The 24683-nt window shown below is 37.1% G+C and overlaps 1 protein-coding gene across 2 annotated transcripts in view; it reads left to right on the top strand.

Annotated features, from left to right (window-relative positions):
• The window catches only part of FSHR (follicle stimulating hormone receptor), a 194746-nt gene that overhangs the window by 88339 nt on the left and 81724 nt on the right, over positions 1-24683 (top strand). For both annotated transcript variants that reach the window (XM_033176814.1, XM_033176815.1), the window contains exon 2: positions 9520-9591. In XM_033176814.1, the coding sequence (XP_033032705.1) occupies positions 9520-9591 (72 nt within the window). The remainder of the gene's footprint in view (positions 1-9519; positions 9592-24683) is intronic.

The raw sequence follows: 24683 nt of genomic DNA on the forward strand, positions 1-24683 counted from the left end.
CAGAAGTCTGCTGCAGGGGAGAGGCCCTCATGGAGAACATCTGCTAGGGCAGTATGGAAGGGAAATATGCGGTGGGACCCTGACACAGAATCCTTACTGAAGCACTGACCAGTGGAGCTGTGAGAAGAAGGCCACCATCCTCCAGACCCCAGAATGGTAGACCCACCAACGGTTTGCACCATGTGCCTGGGAAAGCCACAGACACTCAACACCAGCCCATGAAGACAGCTGGGAGGGAGGCTGTACCCTGCAAAGTCACAGGGGCGGAGCTGCCCAAGAACATGTGAACCCACCTCTTGCATTACTGTGACCTGGATGTGAGACATGGAATCAAAGGAGATCATTTTGGAATTTTAAAGATTTGAGTGCCCCACTGGATTTCGGACTTGCATGGGGCCTGTATCCCCTTTATTTTGGCCAGTTTCTCCCATTTGAAATGGCTGTATTTACCCAATACCTGTACCCCATTGTATCTAGGAAGTAACTAACTTGCTTTTGATTCTACAGGCTCATAGGCAGAAGAGGCTGGCCTTGTCTCAGATGAGAGTCTGGATTGTGGACTTTTGAATTAATGTTGAAATGAATTAAGACTTTTTGTGGACTGTAGGGAAGGCTTAATTGGTTTTGAAATGTAAGGACATGAGATTTGGGAGAGGCCAGGGACAGAATGATATGGTTTGGCTCTGTGTCCCCCACCCAGCTCTTATCTTGAATTCCCATGTATTATGGGAAGCACCCAGTGGGAGGTAATTGAATCATGGGGGCAGGGTTTTCCCATGCTGTTCTCAAGATAGTGACTAAGTCTCATGAGATTGATGATTTTAAAAAGAGGAGTTCCCCTACACAAGCTCTCTTTCTTTGCCTGCTGCCATCCATGTAGGACGTGACTTGCTCCTCCTTGCCTTCTGCCGTGATTGTGAGGCCTTCCCAGCCACATAGAACTGTAAGCCCATTAAACCTCTTTCTTTTGTAAATTGCCCAGTTTGGGGTATGTCTTTATCAGCAGTGTGAAAATGGACTAATACCCTAGTCTGTGGAATAGTTTATATAAGATTGGGATTTTTTTGTTCCTTTGAAGGGGTAGAATTTACTTCTAACATCATATGGTACTGACCTTATTTTTTAGTGGACAGCTGTTAAATTACCAACCCAATTTGTTAATAATTACAGATTTATTCACTTTTCTGTATCTTCATGAATCAATTTTTGTAAGCATATATTTCTGTAAAAATTATCCATGTTTTCTGATTTTTCAAATCTACTGTTAGTTTAGGTGTGATATCTCATGCCTGTAATCCTAGCACTTTGGGAAGTCAAGACAGGTGGATCACTCTAGCTGAGGAGTTGAAGACCAGCCTGGGCAACATGGAAAAACCCTGTATCTACCAAAAAAAACAAACAAACAAAAACAAAAGTCAGCCAGGTGTGGTGGTGCATGCTGTAGTCTCAGCTGCTTGAGAGGTTGAGGGGGAAGGATCAATTAAGCCCAGGAAGTCAAGGCTGCAATAAGCCATTATTATGGCACTACACTCCAGCCTGGGTGACAGAGCAAATCTGTCTCAAAAGAAAAAAAAAGTAATGTTATAAAATTGCTCTTAGAGTTCTCTAATTTAAATCTGTTATATCCATAGTTAAGTGCCATCTTTCAGGCCTCTAAATGTTTGGGGGCTTTTATTCTCTCTCAGTTTTTATTCTTTGCTGATTATGAACAAATATTCTTTCTAGTCTTAATCTTTCCAAAGAACTAGCTTTTGGTATTCTTGATCCTCTTTATTGTTATTTTTAATTCATTTTCTCTTATCTTTATTCTTTCTTTCTACTCTTTTAGGTTTCCTCTTTAAATTGCAAATTTAAGTCTTGCAATGTGATTTTTATTTTATTTTTTATAATTTACAAATAATAATTGTACATATTTATGGGGAACATAGTGATGTTTCAATGCATATAATGTAAAGTGATCAGAACAGAGTGATTAGTATACCCATCATCTCAAACATTTTTCATTTATTTGTGTTGGGAATGTCAATATCCTTCTTTTTTATTTGAAATTATATATTGTTAACTATAGTCATCCCACAGTGATATAGAATACTAGCAATTATTCTTCCTATCAAGCTATAATTTTGTATCCATTAACAAATCTCAGGCCGGGCGTGGTGGCTCAAGCCTGTAATCCCAGCACTTTGGGAGGCCGAGACGGGCGGATCACAAGGTCAGGAGATCGAGACCATCCTGGCTAATACGGTGAAACCCCGTCTCTACTAAAGAATACAAAAAACTAGCTGGGCGATGAGGCGGGCGCCTGTAGTCCCAGCTACTTGGGAGGCGGAGGCAGGAGAATGGCATGAACCTGGAAGGCGGAGCTTGCAGTGAGCTGAGATCCGGCCACTGCACTCCAGCCTGGGTGACAGAGCCAGACTCCGTCTCAAAAAAAAAAAAAAAAAACAAATCTCTCCTCATCCTTCTCTTCCGCATACCCTTCCCAGCCTCTAGTATCCTCTGTTATACTTTGTACTTCTATGAGATCAACTTTTTCTAGCTTCCATATATTAATGAGAATATATAGTGTTCAACTTTCTGTCCCTAGCTTGTTTCATTTAACATAATGTCCTCCAATTACACCCATGTTTCTGCAAATGACAAGATTTTATTCTATGTCTAAGGATTTTATTCCATGACTAAATAGTATTTCATTATGTATATATACCACATTTGCTTTATCCATTCATCTGTTGTTAGGCAAACTAGGTTGATTCCACACCTTGGCTATTGGAGTAGTGCTGCAATAAACATGGAAGTGTAGATGTCTTTTTTTTTTTTTTTTTTTTTTTTTGAGATGGAGTCTCACTCAGTCGCTCAGGCTGGAGTGCAGTGGTGCAATCTCAGCTTACTGCAAGCTCCGCCTCCTGGGTTCACGCCATTCTCCTGCCTCAGCCTCCCGAGTAGCTGGGACTACAGGCACCCGCCACCACGCCCGGCTAATTTTTTTTTCTGTATTTTTAGTAGAGATGGGGTTTCACCTTGTTAGCCAGGATGGTCTTGATCTTCTGACCTCATGATCTGCCCGCCTCAGCCTCCCAAAGTGCTGGGATTACAGGCATGAGCCACCATGCCCGGCCGATGTCTCTTTGATATAGTAATTTCCTTTCTTTTGGGATAAATTCCAAGTAGCAGGATTGCTGGATCATACAGTAGCTCTATTTGCATTTTTTGATGAACCTTCATACTGTTTTTTATAGTATCTGTACTAGTTTACTTTCCCAACAACAGAATTTAAGTGTTCCCTTTTCTCTTCATCCTCACCAACATTTGTTATTTTGTTGTCCTTTTGAGGATAGCCATCCTAATTGTGGTAAGACAGTATCTCATTGTGGTTTTAATTTGCACTTTCCTGATATTAGGGAACATGTTTTTGTATATTTGTTGGTCATTTATATGTTTTCTTTCGGGAAATGTCTGTTCAGATCATTTGCTTATTTTCTTAAGCAACTTTTCTGTTGATGGTGATTTGTTGGTTTTTTTGCTGTTGATATGTTTGAGTTACTCTGTCAAATGAGTAGTTGGCTAATATTTTCTCCCATTCTATAGGTTATCTTTTCATTCTGTTGATTGTTTTCTTTACTGTGAAGAAACTTTTTGGTTTGATATAATCCCATTTGTTTATTTTTCCTTTTGTTTCCTGTGTTTTGAAGTCTTACTCAGAAAACCTTTGCTCAGACCAATGCTCTGAAGCACTTCTACATTTTCTTCTAGTAGTTTTATCATTTCAGGTCTTACATTAAGTCTCTGATTCATTTTGAGGTCATTTCTGTATAGAATGAGAAGTGGGAGTATAGTTTCATTCTTCTGCATAGGGATATACAATTTTCCCAGCAGCATTTATTGAAAAGACTGTCCTTTCCCCAGAGTGTTCTTGACGCCTTTGTCAAAAATTAGTTGGATGTCAATACATGGATTAATTCCTGGGTTCTCTAATCTGTTCTTCTGGTCTATGTGCCTATTTCTATGTTTCTATGCCCATACCTTGTTGTTTTGGTTACTATAGCTTTGTGGTGTATTTTGAAATCTGAGAAACTGATGCATATAGTTTTGCTCTTTGCTTAGAATGCTTTCATTATTCAGTATCTTTTGTGGTTCCATAAAATTTTAAGATTTTTTTATTTCTATCAAGAATGTCATTGCTATTTTGATAGGGATTGCATTGAATCTGTAGATTGCTTTAGGTAATATAGTCATTTTAACAATATTAATTATTCTGATCCATGACTATGGGATGTCTTTACATTTGTATCTTCTTTAATTTCTTTAATTAGTGTTTTGTAGTTTCCCTTGTGGAGGTCTTTCATGTCTTTGGTTAAATTTATTCCTGGGTATTTTTTGTAGCTATTGTAAATGAGATTGTCTTCTTGATTTCTCTTTCAGCCAGCATGTTGTTTATGTATTGAAATGCTACTGATTTTGTATATTAATTTTTTTATCCCACAACTTTATTTAATTAATTTATCAGTTCTAAGAGGTTGTTGGTAGAGTCTTTAGGTTTTTCTGTATATAAGATCATGTAATCTGCAAGCAGGGACAATTTGCCTTCCTCTTTTCCAATTTGGATGACCTTTATTTCTTTCTCTTGCCTACTTGCTCTGACTAGAACTTCCAGTACAATTATGAATAAAAGTAGTAAGAGTGGGCACTCTTGTCTTGTTCTAGTTCTGAGTGGGAAATGTGAAAGCAACAGTAAGATATTAATTGTGGTGCAAAGTATTCTAAACTTTATTATACTCTCATTTACTTTATTTATAAAATGAAAATGTATCAAATATAATGCCTTTGCCTATGTTTCTGATTTAAAGGAAATGTACACATACCTTCTGAATTTGTTAATTAGAACTAGATCAACAAAGGCATAGTGAATTGTCAGAAGGTTGCTGGTTAAAATAAGCCTTCTATAATAAGCAGAGTTTACATTGTTAAGTGGTAAATCCAGATATCTTCAGTAAACATTCAAATAAGTGTAGTTCTCTACAACAATCATTTTCAGTGTTAAAAGTATAAGAGTCCATGAAACCATTTTAGTAAACCTTTTGCTACTAGTAGAAAGCTTCTTACCCATGTTAGCAATAAACTCAAGGAGAAACTTAACCTTATAATTGCAAAATAGCATGGTAGTGTAGGCTAAACTTAAGCTTGATCTAATATGAAATTATAATGTCTAACTTAGTGTTTACCTTCTCAACATCTCTATCAACAGTCTGATTTTACCAACGTTTCTTATTAAACAACTTCCAAGTTTAAGTTCTAGCAAAAAATGGAATAAAAATTATTGGGTTCATAATTTTCTGTTTCCACAATTCTATTTTTCTTTTAGTAGTTTATTGCATTGGAAGTTTAGCTCATTAATTTTTAATCTAATTTTTTGTTTTCTTTTCTGGTACAATAATTTAAATCTATAAATTTCTGTTATAGGTAGGAATTTACCTATATCCCATGAGTTTGATATGTTGTATTTTCATTATAGGTCAATCCAAATAATTCCTAATTATAATTGTGATTTCTTCTTTGACCCATGTATGACTTAAAAGGGTGTTTGTTTGTTTGGTTGGTTGGTTTGCTTTGCTTTGCTTTTGATTTTTCCACATGGGTGTATGTGTATTGGGAGAGGATAGTTAATTATATTTATTACTGATTTCTAAGTAATTTAATTGCATCATCACCAAAGAAAGTAATTTTTTAATACTAATTTTCTTTGTAACCTAGTTCTTGGTCAATACGTTTTTAGTGTTCTTTATTGACTTGGTGGGGCTTCTAGCCATTATGACAACCCACTTATAATTGTTTCCTGCAAATCTCATGTTGAAATTTAATATCCAGTGTTGGAAACGTGACCCAGTGGGAGGTGACTGTGTCACGGGGGCAGATCCCTCATAAGCGGCTTGGTGCCATCCTTACAGTAATGAGTGAATTCTCACTCTATTAGTTTTCACAAGAGCTGATGCTGAAAAGAGCCTGGCATCTCCCTTCCCTTCCTCATCCTTCATCAATTGTCATGTGATGCCTGTTCTCCTTCCCCTACTGCCATGAGTGGAAGCTTTCTGAGGCCCTCGCCAGAAGCAGTTGCTGATGCCATGCTTCTTGCACAGCCTGCAGAACCATGAGTGAAATAAAGCTTTTCTTTATAAATTACTTAGTTTCAAGTATTACGTTATAGCAACACAAATGAACTAAGACACTCACCTATTCAATAAGAAACACTAATTTATTCATTCACTATTCCTTCATGCATTTTGTGCTTTCCTCCTGGATTAAATTTTCTTATCCTTTAAAGAAATTATTTTTCTAGAAGTTTATTCATAGCTAATTAAATTTGTTCTGAAGTAATTTTATTTTACCCTCACATTTGAGTAATTTTCTACATTATAGCATTTTAAATTGGCATTAATCTAATAATTTTGAAGACATTTCTACAAGGTTTTCTAATTAGTTTTTATTTGAAGATAGTCTATCTTTTCCCCTCCACTTGCATTTAAAGTATCTTCTTTAATGGCTCTACCGTTTTAATTGATAGGTGTCTGGCAGTGGATTTGTGTTTTCCTCCCTGGAATTTGTTGAGATCTCTGGATCTGAGGATTTATATCTTTTATAAGTTATGAAAGATTTCTGGATGTTATTTCATTGTAATTTAAATTGTTGGTTCTCCATTTTCTATACCTTTTCCAGAACATGTATGAGACGAAAATGTATCTTTATATTCCATCCTCCACATTTCATCTCATGTGCCAGTTTGGTATCAAGATGTAAATCCCTTAGCCTCCAAGTTCACAAACTCCCCCAGGGTACCTTGGTTTTAGTTTACCCTGTTAGAATTCTGGTTTGCATTCACTACTGCTCAGGGTTCCATCTGGTATTCAGCTGCTTTACTTTGAGCCCCTGGGGATTTATCATATCCTTGCAAGCTCTACTATGCACTTAAAATAATATTTGTAATGTTTTATAGAAGACTTCTGGGTAATTTTTCATGAAAATATCTTCAGATTATCTTGTTTATAACATTTCAGGAAATAGAGGTCAATGAAGATTTTAAGTGTCAAAAATATTTAATTATGTTAATAAGCTTGAACCACTTAATACAGACATAGTCCTTGAAAATTTTAGAAAAACATGCACACTACTGGGGCTGAATCAAATGCTTTCTAGTTGACATTCTTAAATAGAAGAGTTTGTTATTCAAGACCACAGTCTCCATGCATCTCATTAATTAATATTTTACTTTAATGTTTCAATTTCCTTGAAACTTTTAGAGTGTTGAGTAGTTTTAAGCAACTTTATTATCTTCATTTATTGGTTTATTTTCATTATTCTTCTGTCTTGCATTAAAGAGGAACAAAAGGAACTTGTACGTATTAACTAAGGTTAAGTGAGTACAATTAAGGTAGGGTGTTGAGCTAACTTCGATTCATTTTGCATGGATATTCTAGAATTAGATAATCTTTTGTTAAATCACCTTTTATTTAAATGGCTTAATAAAGACAATGCTTTTAGTATGATCTAATATTTTTGAGGTTTGGGTTCAAAATTCATCTACTCTTGACAGTATTTCTGTTATATATTTGTGTACTTTGGGATCTTTCTCATCTTAATCCTTGTAAAGAATTTATTGCTATTATATCAACTATAGCCCTCAACTGTTTTCTGGCAATTTCAAGGTTTCTGGTATTGCCTTCACAGCAAGTATATAAACTCCTCCAGGGCAGCAACAGCACACAAGGTTCTCTCTCATGATTCCTCACCATAGGGTTGGTACACCTAGCAGCCAAGCACAAACAAGGTGAAAGAAAAGACGTGATTGCCTGAGTAGCAGCTCTGTCTGAAACAGAAATTTCACTAACACCAATAAATAATAGAAGGTTAAAACAATAAAATATTTATGAAACTATCCAAGTCTATGGTATTTGATTACAATTCCTCCTCACAGACTGCCTTATAAAAGGATGTGTTAAAGATGAAAGAAAACCAAATCCCTATTAATCAGTTACAAAGCAAGAAAAAGCCAGAGGGAAGAAGGCTGGGGAAAGAATCATATTCTTATTATAAAGATTTTCAAAGGGTCAACTGTAACTTCAACCTCAAACCTAGAATTTTCAGAGGGCTCAATAGCCATTCAATTCAGTCATTCAAATATTTATTGACCATCTACCATGTTAAGCACTGTCCTTGGCATTTAGTATATAATCATAACAAATCAGGCAAACATTTTTGCCCTCATGGAGCTTGAATTCTAGTTATGAGGAAGAAACAAATAAATGGGAACACAAATAAACAGAAGATATAACATGTCAGAATTGCTATGAAGAAAAATTTAAGCAGCGTGAAAGAGGGTCTGGGCCAAGTTTGGGAGATTATCATTTTAAATAGGTGGTTAGGGAAAGCTTCACTAAAATGGTAACATTTGAGCACATGGGATTCTGAGATAACAACCCATGAGGATATCTGCGAGAGAAATGTTCCAAACAGAAAGAACTGCAAATGTGGAAACATTAAGCTAGAAAGAACCTGGCATGTTCAAGGAATTGCTAGAGGATACTGTGACAAGACCAGGATGGTCAAAGGGTAGTTGTCAAAATTGAGAATACAGGGTCTATGGAAATAAAGAGCAGAAAGCTCTTGTAAGGCACTGAAGGCCTTTGTAAACAACTTTGATTTCTCCCTTAGTGCAATGAGGAGCCATTGGAAGGAATTTTGAGGCAAGCATGAGACAAATATTTTGAGCAGAAGAAAATAGCAAAAGCAGAAGGCAACTGAGGTTAAGAGAAGACTTTTTTTTTTAGATGAGAGACATTATGGCATGTTTTTATATTAGTAAGCAGAATCCAGGAAAGAAGGGAGAAAAGGTGAATAAAATGTGTCTAAGAAAGTGGAAAATTGTCATAGTGGTTACTGGGACTAGCAGAGAGGGAAAGAGACCTAGTGTATATTGGAGAAGCTATTCTTAGGACCCTGGACAGTTCACTCACAGTCCCAGGAGAGAAGGCGATGTGTATAAAGCACAGGTGCAGGCAGGTTGATCAGGCAGTGAGCCCTGTGAAAGTATAAGGACATTTTCTTCTATTGATTTCATTTCATCTTGGAATAGGAGTCAAGGTCAGCTGAGAATGACAATAAAGGAAGAGGTAATGGGGGTTGGAGTAGAGAAAGAGAACAGGCCTTATACAGGGCTACAGAAGGCAACATAGGGTAGTGGGAACAAGCAAGGTTCACATTCCATCTCTGTCATGTATCAGCCATGTGACCCTGGGTAAGTTTTTTATTCTCCCTAAACTCTAGTTTCCTTATGCAAAATGGAAAGACTAATAATGCCAGTATCACTACTTGTGGACAGGATGAAAAGAGAGAATGTAAAAGCAATTTCAACATTACTTTATGGCAAGCACTTAGTATATGTTAGCTGTTAGCTGATATTAATACATTAGCAACTCAATTACTTATTAATAAATAGGTTGTGATATTTTATTTCTACTCTCTTTGCAGGAGGTTTGTCCTCACCAAGCTTCGAGTCATCCAAAAAGGTGCATTTTCAGGATTTGGGGACCTGGAGAAAATGTATGTACCTGGCACTGCTGTGAGTGAATGCCTCAACGGGGCTATAGGGAGTAACTTCAGACCACATCTAGTATGATTATCTGCACTTAGTAGCCGAACTGACATGGTCAGCCAAACTTTCTGCATCTCCTCATATTTTATTGTGTTACCAGGGTTCCTAAATGATAGTGTGGAGTTTTTCAGTAAGGCCACTGAAATGAGCAAAGGAGCAATCCAAGCAATTTTTGTCATTTCTCAAAAAAGGGGTTGCTCCCAGAGTACCTGTGAATGGAATTTTCATAAACCAAACCCTCTCTTTTTCTGCAGACATCCACTCTCTCTCAAATATACTTTCTACTATTTATGATTAATTTTTAATTGACAGCAGGACTTAACATCTATGCTGTAGAGATTCTCTAGACTTCTTGTTTCCAAGGTATATATGCAGGCAAGTAGTAATTGATATATAAACATTTCAAAGTACTAGAAAAGTTTACAGCACTGATTAAGATTTCCTTTGAAAAGAAAAGCCTCCTTTGTTACTGCAGACATTCAGTTCACATTGGGGGCTAGTTTAATTTCGAGTTTTTTGAAGACATGGTTTTCTCAAAGCAGGGTGCAGTAGTAAAAGACAGAGCAAATCCTCCCACAATTAAAGTAATCCTCCCTCCCTTTTAAGGCTCTTGGTACCACCTCCTGAGCATTCGGGGCCAGGGAAATATGTTCTTCTCTGCAGTGAGACAGGCAGGATTCAGGACTTTAATGCCAGTGAGTATAGCAATGAATAGACAGAGTATATACAGAAGGGAATGAAAGCAAGGCAAGAAAGAAAACCTTTAGTTCATGTGTTTCTTTCTTGAAGTCATTAAATTTATCTTTTTGGTTATTTTATATCCCTTTAAGAATAGTACTTCCTGGAGTTTGAAGAAGCAAAGAAGGAATCCATTAACAAAAGAATCACGAAGTATAGAAGATGTCATTATGTTCCAGCAATTAAGCCACCTGCTTAAAGGAGGGTGGTCAGAATCCTGGTTTGTGTTAGTTTTAATATAAAATTACTGCATAACCTTGATTAAAGCATTTTACCTTTCAGGGCCTTGGTTTCCTCCTCTGCGTATTAAGAAAGGAGTTTTTAAAAGGGGCTTATGTGATTTCCAATTTCTATCCCCATGTTGGAGGAGAGCCCAATTTAAGACCTGTAATCTTCCGGGTTTACCTCATTGAGGACATTCAACTATCACAGGGATTAGAAGATGGGGACACAAACCTGAACAGAGTTCACCAAAGTAACCAGGGAAACAGTAGAGTTGGAGAGCTTTGTGCTCAAGATGTATTCCTGGATGAATTCACCATTCCTTCGCCTGGAGCTAACATAGACGAAATGACTACTGGGTATCCCTGTGTCCCTAAACATCACTATAGGTTCATAGAATTCTAAAGACAGGCACTTCAGATGTCACAGATAAGCTACTTTAATCAAGTTTAATCCAGCAATGAATGACCCCTTGTTGGGTATTCAGCCTCAAACAAGACCTTCCTGTGATGATATGAATGGTTGAGCTGAGCTGACAGAGCAACAATCCAAGAGACACAGCAGCTGGCTCAGTAACCCAACTTGCCCAGACACAGTTTGTACATTTTTATCTCATGTCTTCATTAATCAGCCTGAACTGACACAGTGATATGCCAAAATAAAATTGATCTTTTTTTTTATACCAAAAGGCTTCAAAGCATTTTCTAGCAGAGGGCCCAGCACTGAACTGAATCTGAGGAGACTTGGGTATTCCTCAGTCTCCATGCTCACCTTTGTCCATTGTCTCACCTTACACTCTTGGTCACCAAGAAGTTCTCATCTCCTTTCCAGACTTATCTCCTTCACTTGTATTCTTCCAGTTGTTAATCAGTTTCCTCAACTTAATGAATACTGGCCTTTTCTTCAGTATCTCCCTCTCCACAAATCACAAAGTCCTTTTCATTCATTCTGCACATGTGACCAACTTTCACCTATCCATATTGGAAAGAATAAAAGAAAAGTTTTCTGTATAAATTCCACCTTCCTATTATGCTACCTCTTTCTCTCTTCCCCATCAAGACCACTGTGTTGAAAGAGTTGCCTACATTCACTGCCTCTCTATCCTCTCTTTTCAATCAGTTCTTAGCCTGCCCACTCACTATTTGGCCAAATATTCTTCAACACTATTAAATTATTCTATTGAAGATCTCAAAAATACCATCGCTACAAGATCCAATGACTTCTACTTTATCCTTTTCTACTTACCTTATATGCAGTCTTTAAATTTCATTAATTTAATTAATGAAATTAAATTCATTAATTTAATTAATGTCATTCTCCTCAACGCCCTTTCCCCACTTAAATTCTGGGATACTACACTCTTCTGCCTCCCTATTAACCTCCCAGATTGCTCCATATCCAGTTCTCTTCATCTCTCTTGTTCTTCAACTGCCCTTCAAAAATTTAGGTATTCTAGGGCTCTATTTTTGGCCATTTTCTTTTCTTCTAGCTCCACCTTTAAATGACCAGTTGTCAGATAATGTCTTATTACCAGGGTTCCTAAACTTTCATCTGCAACCTCCACCTCTCTTCTGAGGCCGTAATTCTTGTTGTGAATTGGAAAGATGCCTAAACATCTAAATCTGAGTGAACTGTAAATACCTGAAATTCAACATATTCAGAACTAGCTTATCTTTATTTTTAAATTTCTCATCTTCCCATATTGCCCAGTGAATAATGTCACCATCTGTCCAGGTTCCCAAACAAGGAAAATCCAGTCTCCCTTGACTCAGGTGCATTCTCTATCCCTTATGCCAAGGTGCTCTTCCAGTCCTACTGACTGCCTCTCAGATGTACTCTGATATCCAGCCCTCTTCTGATTCCTGTTGCTATTAGACCCAAAGTCTCATCAGGACTTACATAGCCTACTGTATGAAGCGTCCATGCCTATCCCAGCTCCAATCTTCCTGACACTCTGCTGCCAGACTTGCACTGTCCAAATTCTCTTGCAGAAGAACTTCTAGGGATCCTCCTCGCTACAGACTTAAGTCATAAGTTCCTGGCACAGGAATCAAAACCCTTTATCTCCCACCATATGTACTGTGTACCTTACACTCTCACCAGGTGGAACAATTTTCTATGCCCCAAGCACTATTATTACCAGACATTATATTGCATATTTAGAATGTGAAAGCTTGTTCTTTGGACAATGTCTGGCACATAAAGGGATCAAAAATAATTGCAGGGGAATGAATCAACAAATAAACAAATGAACAAAATATACTTTCACACTGTTCTTATGTAGATACTGTCCCTCTGTCTAAAATTTCACTTCATAAAATCCTGCTTGTCATTCGGGGACCAGATGAAATGCTTACTTTTCTACAGAGCTTTTCCAGAACTTTCCAAGTTCTTCCAAACCATAACCCTGTATTCATAATATTAACAGCACATTTATCAGATTGTACTCAGAATTTACAGTTTCTCAGATCCCTTGATTATTCTTTAAAGCCAAGATCAGAATTTAGAAACTTTGTACTGAAGTACAACACCAGGTCCTGTTGTTTTTACCTTGTTGTTACACATCTAACCTATCCACTCATCTCTTTGTCCAGCTACCACAATCCTTCCTTGGTATCTTAGTCCATTTGTGCTCCTATAAGAAAATACTGCAGACTAGATAATTTACAAGGAACAGAAATTTATTTTCTCACAGTTATGGAGACTTGAAAGTTCAAAATCAAGGCTCCAGCATCTGGTGAGGGCTTTCTTGCTGAGTCCTCACATGGTGGAAGGTGGAAGGTGGAAAGGCAAAAGGGGACAAACATGTCCCTACATGGCAGAAGAGAGAGAACCTACTCCCAAAAGCCCTTTTAAATGGCAACATTAATCTCTTCATGAGGATGGGGCCCTTGTGGTGTGGGCCCTAAACCACTCTCAAAAGGCCACATTTCCCAACGTTGGAGCATTCCTATACACCAAAAATAGGCAAACAGAGAGCCAAATCATGAGTGAACTCCCATTCACAATTACTACAAAGAGAATAAAATACCTAGGAATCCAACTTTCAAGGAAGTTCTCCTCTTCAAAGAGAACTACAAACCATTGCTCAAAGAAGTAAGAGAAGACACAAACAAATGGAAAAACATTCCAAGCTCATGGATAGGAGAATCAATATCATCAAAATAGCCATACTGTTATTATTTTACTGTTAATTTCATTTATTTCTGCTCTGATATTTATTATTTTTCTGTTCTACTAATTTTTGGTTTGGTTCGTTCTTGCTTTTTTAGTTCCTTGAGTTGCACTGTTAATTGGTTTATTTGAGGCTGGGAAATCTTTCTCATCTTTTCATATGGGGGTTTAATGCTATAAACTTGCCTCTTAATTCTGCTTTTGCTCTGTCCCACAGGTTTTGGTATTTTGTGTTTTCATTTTCATTTGTTTTAAGAAAGATTTAAATTTTATTCTTAATTTCCTCTTTACCCATTGATCATTCAGAAATGTGCTGTTTAATTTCCATGTAGTGTATGCTTTCAAATATTTCTCTTGTTATTGATGTCTAGGTTTACTCCATTGTGGTATTATAAGGTAGTTGAGATAATTTTGATTTTTTTTTACATTTTTTGAGACATGTTTATTGTCCTAACAATATGACCAATTCTGAAAAGTATTTCATTTGCTGATGATAAGAATGTGTATTCTGCAGCTGGTGGAAGAAATGTTCTGTAAGTGTCTATTTGGTCTGTGGTGCAGTTTAAATCCAATGTTTCTTTGTTGATTTTCACTCTAAACAATCTCTCCAATGCTGAGAGTGGGGTGTTGAAGTCTCCAACTACTAATGCATTGTGGTCTATCTCTCCCTTTAGGTCTAATAATATTTGCTTTTTATATCTGTGTGCTCTGGTGTTGGGTAAAAATATATATACATATATATATATATATTCCAATTGTAATGATTTCTTGCTGAATTGATCCTTTTATTATTTTATAATGTTAATTTGTGTCTCTTTCTTTTTTTTTTTTTTTTTTTTTTTTTTGAGGCAGAGTCTCGCTCTGTCGCCCGGACTGGAGTGCAGTGGCCGGATCTCAGCTCACTGCAAGCTCCGCCTCCCGGGTTTACGCCATTCTCCTGCCTCAGCCTCCCGAGTAGCTGGGACTACAGGCGCCCGCCGCCTCGCCCGGCTAGTTTTTTTTGTATTTTTAGTAGAGACAGGGTTTCACCGTGTTCGCCAGGATGGTCTCGATCTCCTGACCTCGTGATCCGCCCGTCTCAGCCTCCCAAAGTGCTGGGATTACAGGCTTGAGCCACCGCGCCCGGCAATAATGTTAATTTGTGTCTCTTTCTACATCTTTAAACTTAAGTCTGTTTTTCTGATGTAAATATAGCTATTCCTGCTCACTTTTGGGTTTTGTTTATAAGGAATATCTTTTTTCAATCCCTTCACTTTCAGTCTATGTATCTTTACAGGTAAAGTAAGTTTCTTGTAGGCAGCATATATTTGGGTCTTTAAAAAAATCTATTTCACCAGTCTGTATGTTTTAAATGGGGAATTTAATCTATTTACATTCAAAATTATTAATAGGTGAGGACTATACTCCTGCTGTTGTTTTCTATTTGTTTTGCATATCGTTTGTTTCTTACTTCCTCGCTTATTTTTAATTATTGCAATTAGGTGGTTTTCTGTAGTGATAGGCTTGATTCCTTTCTCTTTGTCCTTTGTGTATCAGTTCTAAAATTGAGTTTTAGAGTTTTGCATGTTGTCTTGATGTTGGTTTCAGTCCTTTTACTTCCAGATGTAATACTCCTTTTGGCAGATCTAGTTGTGATCAAATCCCTTATTTTTTTTTCTTGTCCATGAAATATTTTATTTCTCCTTCATTTCTGAAATGTAGCTTTGCTGGGTATAGTATTCTTATCTTGCAGCTTTTTTCTTTTAGTAATCTTACTTTGAATATATCATCGTACTCTCCCCTAGTCTGTAAGGTTTGTGCTAAGAAGTCTACTATTCATCCAATGTGGATTTTTTAATGTGTGACTTGAGGCTTTTCTCTTCCTGTTTTTAAAAGTTTCTCTTTTTCTTTGACTTTTGACTATTTGACTGTAATGCGCCTTGGAAAGGACTTTTGGGGTTGACTCTATTTGGGTTTTTTTTTTTTTTTTTTTGGAGCTTCCTGGCTCTGGATGTTCATCTCTCTTTCAAGACAAGAGGAATTTTCAGCTATTATTTTATTAAATATGCTTTTTATGCCTTTTCCTTAACTATGCCTCATAAATTCTGTAGACTTTCTTCATCATTGTTTATTATTTATTTATTGCTACCTGTGTTCTTTCAAAAGATCTGTCTTCAAGTTCAGATATTTTTTTTCTGTTTGGTCAATCTGTTATTGAAGCTCTCAACTGGTCCCTTTTATATCTTATTGACTTCTTAAGCTGTAGGATTTCTGTTTGGCTCTTTTATGTGATATCTCTTTGCCAAATTTCTCATTCAAGTTATGAGTTGTTTTCCTGATTTGATTAAAGTATCTATCTGTATTCTCTTGTATCCCACTGAGTTTCCTTAATTCTTATTTTCAATTCTTTTTCTGGCATTTTATATATTTCTTTATAATTAGGGTCTGTGACTGAAGAATCATTGTGTTCCTTTAAGGTGTCATGTTTCCTTGCTATTTCATCTTTGATGTATCCCTACATTGATTTTTATACATCTGGTCAGTCACCTCTTCCAATTTTATGAAGTAGGTTTTATAAGAAAAGACATTCATTTGGATGGGTCATGGGGTGTTGTTTTGGTGAGGTGCTTTGACTTTGGTTCTAGGTGGATACAATAACATAGTATCTGTGTCATTTCTTTTGCTATAATCCATGCTAGTAACGTTTGTAAGTGTCTCAGCAGCCTAAGCTGAGAGAGTCTGCAGTTGTTGTGCTGTGGCTTTACTAGGGGTGGGCTTGCTAGACTGTTTGTCAGGTCACAGGTACATGTGTGCACACAGGGGGTTGGCCAACTCAGGGTCTGGCTCACTGGGGTTGGGGCAATGTGGCTGTTATTCTGACCGGAGACATGGGTGCATGGGTGCTCCACTGGCTTGAAAGCATGCCTACCTGGGGATATCTCTCAGGTCCAGATGTAGGCACATAGCTACTTGGCTGGCCTGAGGGTATGTCTGCTTGGGGTGGCCCACAGGGATGTTGTGTAGGCCTTGGACATGGTTGGATGGGCTATTGGCTGATGTGGGTGTGTGTGTCTTCTTTGGGTGGATTCTGGGGCTGTTTCATAGATTCAGAATGTGGGTGCAAGCCTGCTTAGCCAGCTTGGAGGCATGTCTGCCAGCAGCAATCTGTGGGCTCTTCCTTCGGCCAAGACATGGGCACACAGCTACTAGGTTGACCTGGGAGCATACTTGCTGGGGTCCGCCCACAGAGCTGCATTCATCACTTTTTTCATCCTCCCAGTCGCAGAGGAGATAGGTAACATTGTTAGTGCTATGTTATAGATAAGGAAACAGGCTTAAATAGATCAAATTCTGTGTCCAAGGTAACACAATGGGTAAGCAATAGAAAAAGATTTTGCAGAATGAATGTACCTCACCTACATGGAACTAGACTAGTCTGCAGAGATGCTGAGTTCACACATCTTTATTTTCTTCTCTCTTTAGATCTGTCTCTATGTTGTACAAGTGTTTCAACCTCTCTAATCCTCATCTCACTAATCTGGAAAAATGTTAATACTAAGGTCTATTTCAAAGAGTTGTCAAGGCCCTTTATACTCAATCTCAGTATCTGGCACAACACTGGCATTTGGTGAGTTTATTTCTTACCCCCATCCTCTTGTTAAAATGATTGGGAAAAAAATTCCCCAACTGTTGCTGATGATTCTTCCTCATTTATTAGCCCAGTTTAACCCAGCCTCCTCTACACTTATCAGAAGTCAACGGGGAAAGGACCATTTTGTTTGTTTGTTTTTAAGAACCAGGAAGTTTCTCCATTAGAATGAAATGTCCACTATTCACACCTTAGCTTTTATCGGTATCACTATCCCAAACCTCCCTATTCTTCATTGCTTTGAGACTTGTTGAGGGAAAAAAGAAATCATTAAACTCTCTGCAACGTGAAGTGGCTTTGCAAAGTGCACTGTAAACTGTTTACATTGTCTTTAATTACTTCAGAGCCATATGTCAGCTTGGTATAAAGTGTGAAGATTACATTGAATAGGGTGGGGGGAGTAGGTGACAATGTGGTGATTTATGGTAACCAGAAAAATTATGTATGGAAATGAGTTCAATTTAAAAACACATCTATGTGTTATTATAACACTGGAGGTGGGGGGAAAGCTAGTTTATAACAAAATATCTTTGGAAATAGGAGCATGATGAATATGTAAATGAGACCAATCAACATCAGCTGAGATATGGTACATGCAGATGAGGCGGCAATAAGCCAAAATGTGAAATAGCTCCCAAACCATAAATATGAACCACATAAAATTCATTTGAAATATTCATGATAACATAAGGACAAAAAATATAATCGAGTGATTTATTTGCATATAAAAATGAGAACACTAGTCTGACACTCCAGCCTCCACCCCCAGATTACTGAGGAAAGAAAAGTTAACTTAACAGAGGGACTTTTAGAGAAAAAGATTTATTGAATGAGAATTGTTGCAAGCACATTAACAAAGTTGAGGATCTTCCCAATTCTGTTCTTCAGGCTCACTCAGCACAGATAAAAGGAAAGGAAGTAAATCAGGTAACTAAAACCGTAACTGCAACAGTGCTAGAAAATTTGGGTTCCACTCAGCTTTGCCCCTCAGAGCACCTCCTTGTTACATGACTTAAGTTCCTTCCTAAGCCAACCTTCTGTGATTCTGAGAGTTAATGGGCAAAGCAGCCTTGAGTCCCACTTACTCAAAGCAAAAAGGAGAGGCTGATGATTATACCGGCTCCTGGTAAAAAATGAAAGACCAGTGTTAGACTGGTAAGATCTCTGAATGGGAAGAGGGGATTTGAGTCTCTGGGAATAACAAGGAAATGACGTTGAGTGGTTCTCTTCTTAGATTGCACTTTAGAATCCCCTGGAGAACTTTAAAAATAATGTACACACCCAGATGTCATTTCCAGAGATTTTTATTCCATTTGTCCAGGGCGAAGTCTAAGCATTAATCATTTTTTAAAGCTCCCTTGATGATTCTAATGTACATCTAGGTTGAAAGACACTGAGGTAGATGATAGTTTAGTCAGAATCCAATTTGTACAAAGAACATTCATGAGCATGTAAAGTGTATCTACATGTTGCAGCTGGAGAAAAATAAAACAAAGAGGAGGTTGGTAGGATATAAGATCAAAGAAGAAGCTGGGGGTGAGGTCATATAGTGCCTGATAGACCATGGGGATATATTTCAGTGTCATATTTAGTGTGATTAGGATTAAATGGGATGTTTTGAGCAACGAAGTGACATAATCTGATTTGTATTTATTAAAAATTGTCCAATACACAAATTTTGATTTGCTAATATTTTGTTCAAAATATTTTATCTATATTTGTAGCAATATTAGTTTTTATGCTTATTTTCTTGTCATTTGATTTTGTTCTACCTGTATTATAAAATGAGTTAGGAAACATTCTCTCATCATCTATATCCCGAAAGAGTTTGTTTTATAGAATTCAACAGGGAAAGAATAGTTTTTTTCCAAAAATTATGCTGAATCAACTTTGTATCCATATGGGAAAAACAATAAACCCCAACCCTTACCTCATGTTATACACAAAATTTAACTTTAAGTGGATAATTGACTTAAATGCAAAAACTAACATTTTAAAACTGTTAGGAGAAAATATTTTACAATCACGGGATAGGCAAATATTCCTTAAGTAGAACACATTAAGCATAAAATGAAAGTGTTATTTTGGACTTCATTAAAAGCAAAAAACTTCTGCTTTTCAAAAGACAATTTAAAAAAAGTAAAAAAAGACACCATCAAGAAAATGATAACCAAACCACATAATGAGAGAAAATATTTGCAATACATCTATCTGAAGAAGGACTTGTATCAATAATATATCTTTCTATACATAAAGAAGTAAAAAATAAGTAGATACACAATCTAATTTAAAATGGGCAAAATATCTGAACAGATACTTCACAAAAAAAAGATACATGAATGGGCAATAAGCATATGAAAAGATGCTCATCATTAATCATTAGCAAAATGCAATTTAAAACCATAATGAAATACTATTACATACGCACTAAAATGGGCAAAATTAAAAGCTGATAATACTAGGTTACTGGTGAGGCTGTGAAGCAACTGGAACTCTCATACACCCTTAGTGAGAATTTAAAATTGTACAACCTCTTTGGTAAAGAGTTTGTCAGTTTCTTATATTGACCCAAGAGAAATAAATACATGTATTTCCACACACAGACTGCAAGAATGTTCATAACAGATTTATTCATAATAGTCCCAAACAGAAAATCACTCAAATATCCATCAGCAGGCCAATGGGTAAACAAATGGTATGATACACACACAATTTAATACTGAACAGTAATAAAAAAGAATACGCTGCTAATAGGTAAAACAACATGGTTAAGTCTCTGAAAAGCATTATAGTAAGCAAAGAAGCCAGACACAGAAGGTATACCATATGATTCTATTTATATGAAACTCAGAAAAAGAAGAAAATCTAATCTATGGTAACAGAAAGATTAGCAGTTGCCTGGTTCCCAGGGTGGTGATAGGGATTGTCTGGGAAGGCAGACAAGGAAACATTTTTAACGTGGTGAAGATATTTTATATCTTGATCGTGGTAGTAGTAACAGATGGGAAGAGTTAAAATGAATGCATTTTATTATTTGTCAAATTATACTTCAACAAAGTTGATTTTTAAAATCAACAATTATTCCACACCTATTCTGGGACAGGTGTTCTAAGTACTACATCTCAGTTAATCCACACTTTAGAGACAGGGATACTGACATTCACAAAAGGTAAGAAACCAAGCAACCTCAGAGGATCCTTATGTGGTGAAGCTAAGATTTAAACCCAAGGTAGTCTGGTCCTTTCTGCTACACGAGGCTTCTTTTATTTGGAATCTACCATTTCCCTACATGTTCCTACTAAAGTAAACGAGTGATTGATGGGAAAATTAAAGCTATTAGCTTCCTTTGGTGACATTTGTTATGAGAGGAAAGGATGTCTGTGCCTAAGCCCCTGGAACTGTCACAAACCAGAACCTAGAGTCATTTTCTACTCCTATAGTCACAGAGTGAAGGAAACCTCTTCTTGGAGCTATTTTGCTTTCAAGTTCCAGCCTGCAAACTCATTTCTGGGTAAAGCTCCTGCTAAGAGTAGCTTTAGTACAAGGGCTTGCAAACTAAGCTGGCTGTTGAGTTGCAAATTGATTTAGTCATCAGTTGGGAAATGCAAGATTTGGGCCAATTAAGTTGTTATTATTGACCAAGGTTAAACATGAGTTAGTGTCTAGAAGGTGAAAGTCCTTATGTCATTTCCTGTTCTCCATAAATATTCTGAAAATAACTATTTTTGTTGTATTTATTGCTTCAACCAAGAACACAAGAAGCTCTTTTCTTGTCACTTTTTGGATTGATGTGGTTTTAGTGTTTCCATTAAGTCTCCCTATTTTTAACTTGCTAGGTGTGTCCTTAAAATAAACTCTACAATATCTAAGAACTGCCCAGATCAGAAAGGGAATAATTCATTAGCTTTGTATTTATATGTTTGGATTTTTTGCTTCTTTCTTTTATTTGGGTTTAGTTTTTATTTCTTCTCATATATTAGAGTAGGGGCTATATGAGTCTGGTAAAGAAAGCAGAGTTCTTGAGATTTGTAATTTTATAGATGTCCCCAACCCTATACTCGAAATAACTCTTCATACTTCAGTCACTTATGCTTTATCCATGAGGATAGAGTGCGATTGCCTTGACTGAAAGGGATTACAACAGGGAAGAAAATACAGGAAGAATACAGGCAAGAGGCCTGCTGTGAGCTAATAAGCTTATAATAATAAAGATGTATGTCATAGATGCTCCCTTGCTTGGGAGAGCACAGATATGCCCTCATTTACATCTTTCATCACTGATATCCTCCACCCTCTTGGCCATTTGATTCTCCAAGCATTCATGGTCCTAGTGACTTCTGCTTGGTATCTGTCATTCAGCAACTAAGACTTCCAGGTGTTAAGATATGACAGAGGTTACTCAAGGCATTTCTGACTTGCTATCAAACACAATCTTCTTCCATTTTCTGATCAACAGCCAAGTGAGGTCATCTTATCTACCTTTTACAACTTCTGCTTCAGCCACACTTTCCCTTTGGACTCTCCTTGACAAAGCAAGCTGTGTGTGAGACCTTCCAGTGAATTACATTTGCCATTGCTCAGAGATATACCAGAAAATGAACTGGTCTCTTTTTTTCGTCCTTGCCAGTAACTCAATATTTTTGTCTATCCAGTGAAGTTACAATTAAGGCAGGATAATACTTGAGTTAAAAATATCCTTGTGGCTCTGCTCTGGGGACTTTTCTAGCTTTTTTTTAATAGATGGAGTTAAAATAAAAAGAAGCAATCTAAAGGTAAGCTCCAATCAATGCACAAACTATTTGTTTTTATTTCCTCATTTAGCCTTTGCCTATCACAACCACATCCATCTGGGCTGTTTATGACTTAATAAGATGCTTTAAACAGTAAAAGATTCAAATAGAATATGGACCTACTTGCCTGTCCACCTTCCAACAAATAAATTACCTGAATCTTACACTTCACAAACCTCCCCTGCAGTGCTCAGATTCACCCTGGCCAGCCTACACAGCAATCAAATGACCAAAGATGTGTTTTTTATATATAACCATTCCAGAGGTTAAACAGGCAGAGAGGAAAAGTACAGGAGCTAGGGGTAAATGCCAGAGGAGCCTAAATGAATGAAGCAGAAGTTAGCCATCCCAGTGGGTCTGAGGTTCTGAGAGAGTCTTGGCAGAGAGATAGCAATTGTTGATGCCAAATGTTTTATAAACATGTAATTTGCACTTGGACGTGAGCATGCTTTGAAAAGTTAAAAGTGAGTGCAAATGCAAGGTACAAATAATGAGAGCATGTTTGCTCTGTTTCCCATTCATAGTGTCTCAGCTTGACTACACACTGACTACTAATCCTGCCCTTTCCCTCTTCTCATATTCCTCCAAAGCACCTAGCAAGGGTTAGTCACACTGGAATGATAATGGCAGGTGAAGTTTATTAATTTGTAGTCTCTACCTCTTGATTCCTCTCCCAATTTTTCAGAGCCCAACTTTTTTTGTATAAGAAAACCACTTTTTAATTTTTTTACTTTTTTTTATGATCCTCAACTTTTTCTTTCCAGTCTTCTTGAGGTATGATTGACATACAAAAATTGTATCTATTTCAGCTGTACAGGCTGGCCATGGTGGCTCACACCTGTAATCCCAGTACTTTGGGAGGCTGAGACTGGCAGATCACTTGAGGTCAGTAGTTCGAGACCAGCCTGGCCACCATGGTGAAAGCCCAACTCTACTAAAAATTCAGAAAAAATAAAATAGTTGTGTATGGTGGTGGGCACCTGTAAACCCAGCTACTTGGGAGGCTGAAGCGGGAGAATCACTTGAACCTGGGAGGCGGAGTTTGCAGTGAGCTGAGATCATGCCACTGCACTCCAGCCTAGACAACAAAGCAAGACTCCATCTCAAAAAATAATAACAATAAATAAGCTGTACAACCTGAAGTTTTGATATATGTACATATTTGTGAAATGATAGTACAATCAACCTAATAAAATGTCCATCACCTCATCTTTCTTTAGTCAAGCTCTCAGGTTTTTAAATCTTGTTCATAATTCTTCTTTCCCAGTAAGGATAACAGCATCTGAAGAATTTATTGACATCAAAAGTCTAAGGAATTTGTGAACTGGCTCCTCCAACACAATTTGTCTTTTGTAAAAGTCATAAAGTGGGTAATGACCAATCCAAAGGATTGAATTGCTAATGGCAGGATTTTAATTAGTGTGGAACATATGCTTAAGAACATCTGCTTTAATACATGAAAAACCATATCCTGGCTGACTTACTTGTTTGAACTGCAAAGTCTGTGTGTACACACACTTAAATTTGAGAGCAGAATGATTGTCCTGTAAGCACACTGACATTAGTGCTTTAGAGATCCCATCTTTTGAGGATGGGCTCCTCACTCTCTGACCAGGTGGAAAACTCAGGTTGTTTTATTATTTTTTTCTTTACTGAATGTTGAAAATTGAGGTGTCAGTCATCACATATTTGTTTAAAATGTACTCCTTTTAAACCTTCCCTTAAATTTCCTTTTCTGCTTCTCTCCACATGTACATATAACCTCTCAGTCCAACCAAGTTAAAACAGTTGGGATGTAACTTTTCATTTAGTAAAGCAGGCATTTGATTTGGGAGAAAGAGGGTAGTGGTTTACTGCAGCACAAAGTCCCAAAACAGCAACAACAAAAATCCTACAAAGAGAGTCAGTTCCATGCTAACTTTAAGGATATGAGGCAAAATCTGAGATCACTGGTTGAGGCTTTTTAAAACAAACAGATTTATAGACTTCAGTCAAATGCTCAAGACAAGTGCAGGCTGATGAATGACACCAGTTAATTCATCAAGTGATTTATCAAGGTTCACAGAGTAAAAGATTGTGACTTCCATCAGTCCCTGTATATCTGTGGGATGAAGCTTGTGGAGCTAATGAGCTTCCTCGGGCTGAATATATCTCCTTCTGATACACAAATACACTGCTGTGTTTGTTCTGTTCTACTTGTTAGCAACTATAAGAGAGACCAAGCCAAGTAAGAGAAGCATAATCCATCCACCAATCAATGATTCAACAAATTCTTCTTGAGCTACAAAATGTGTGCTAATTAGATGAGGACATGATTTGATGAAACTTATGTGGTAGTCACTGATAGATGCTGTGAGCAATAAAGATGAAGATGCACAGTCCCTGCACTCAAGGAGTTCTCATAATGCTTAACAATAACAATAATCACAGCTGTCATTTGTTGTGTGATTATTTTGCCAGAAACTGAGCTAAGCCACTTTATATGCAT

This window comes from Trachypithecus francoisi, unplaced genomic scaffold (genome assembly GCF_009764315.1).
Source record: "Trachypithecus francoisi isolate TF-2019V2 unplaced genomic scaffold, Tfra_2.0 Lachesis_group17, whole genome shotgun sequence".
Lineage (NCBI taxonomy): Eukaryota > Metazoa > Chordata > Mammalia > Primates > Cercopithecidae > Trachypithecus > Trachypithecus francoisi.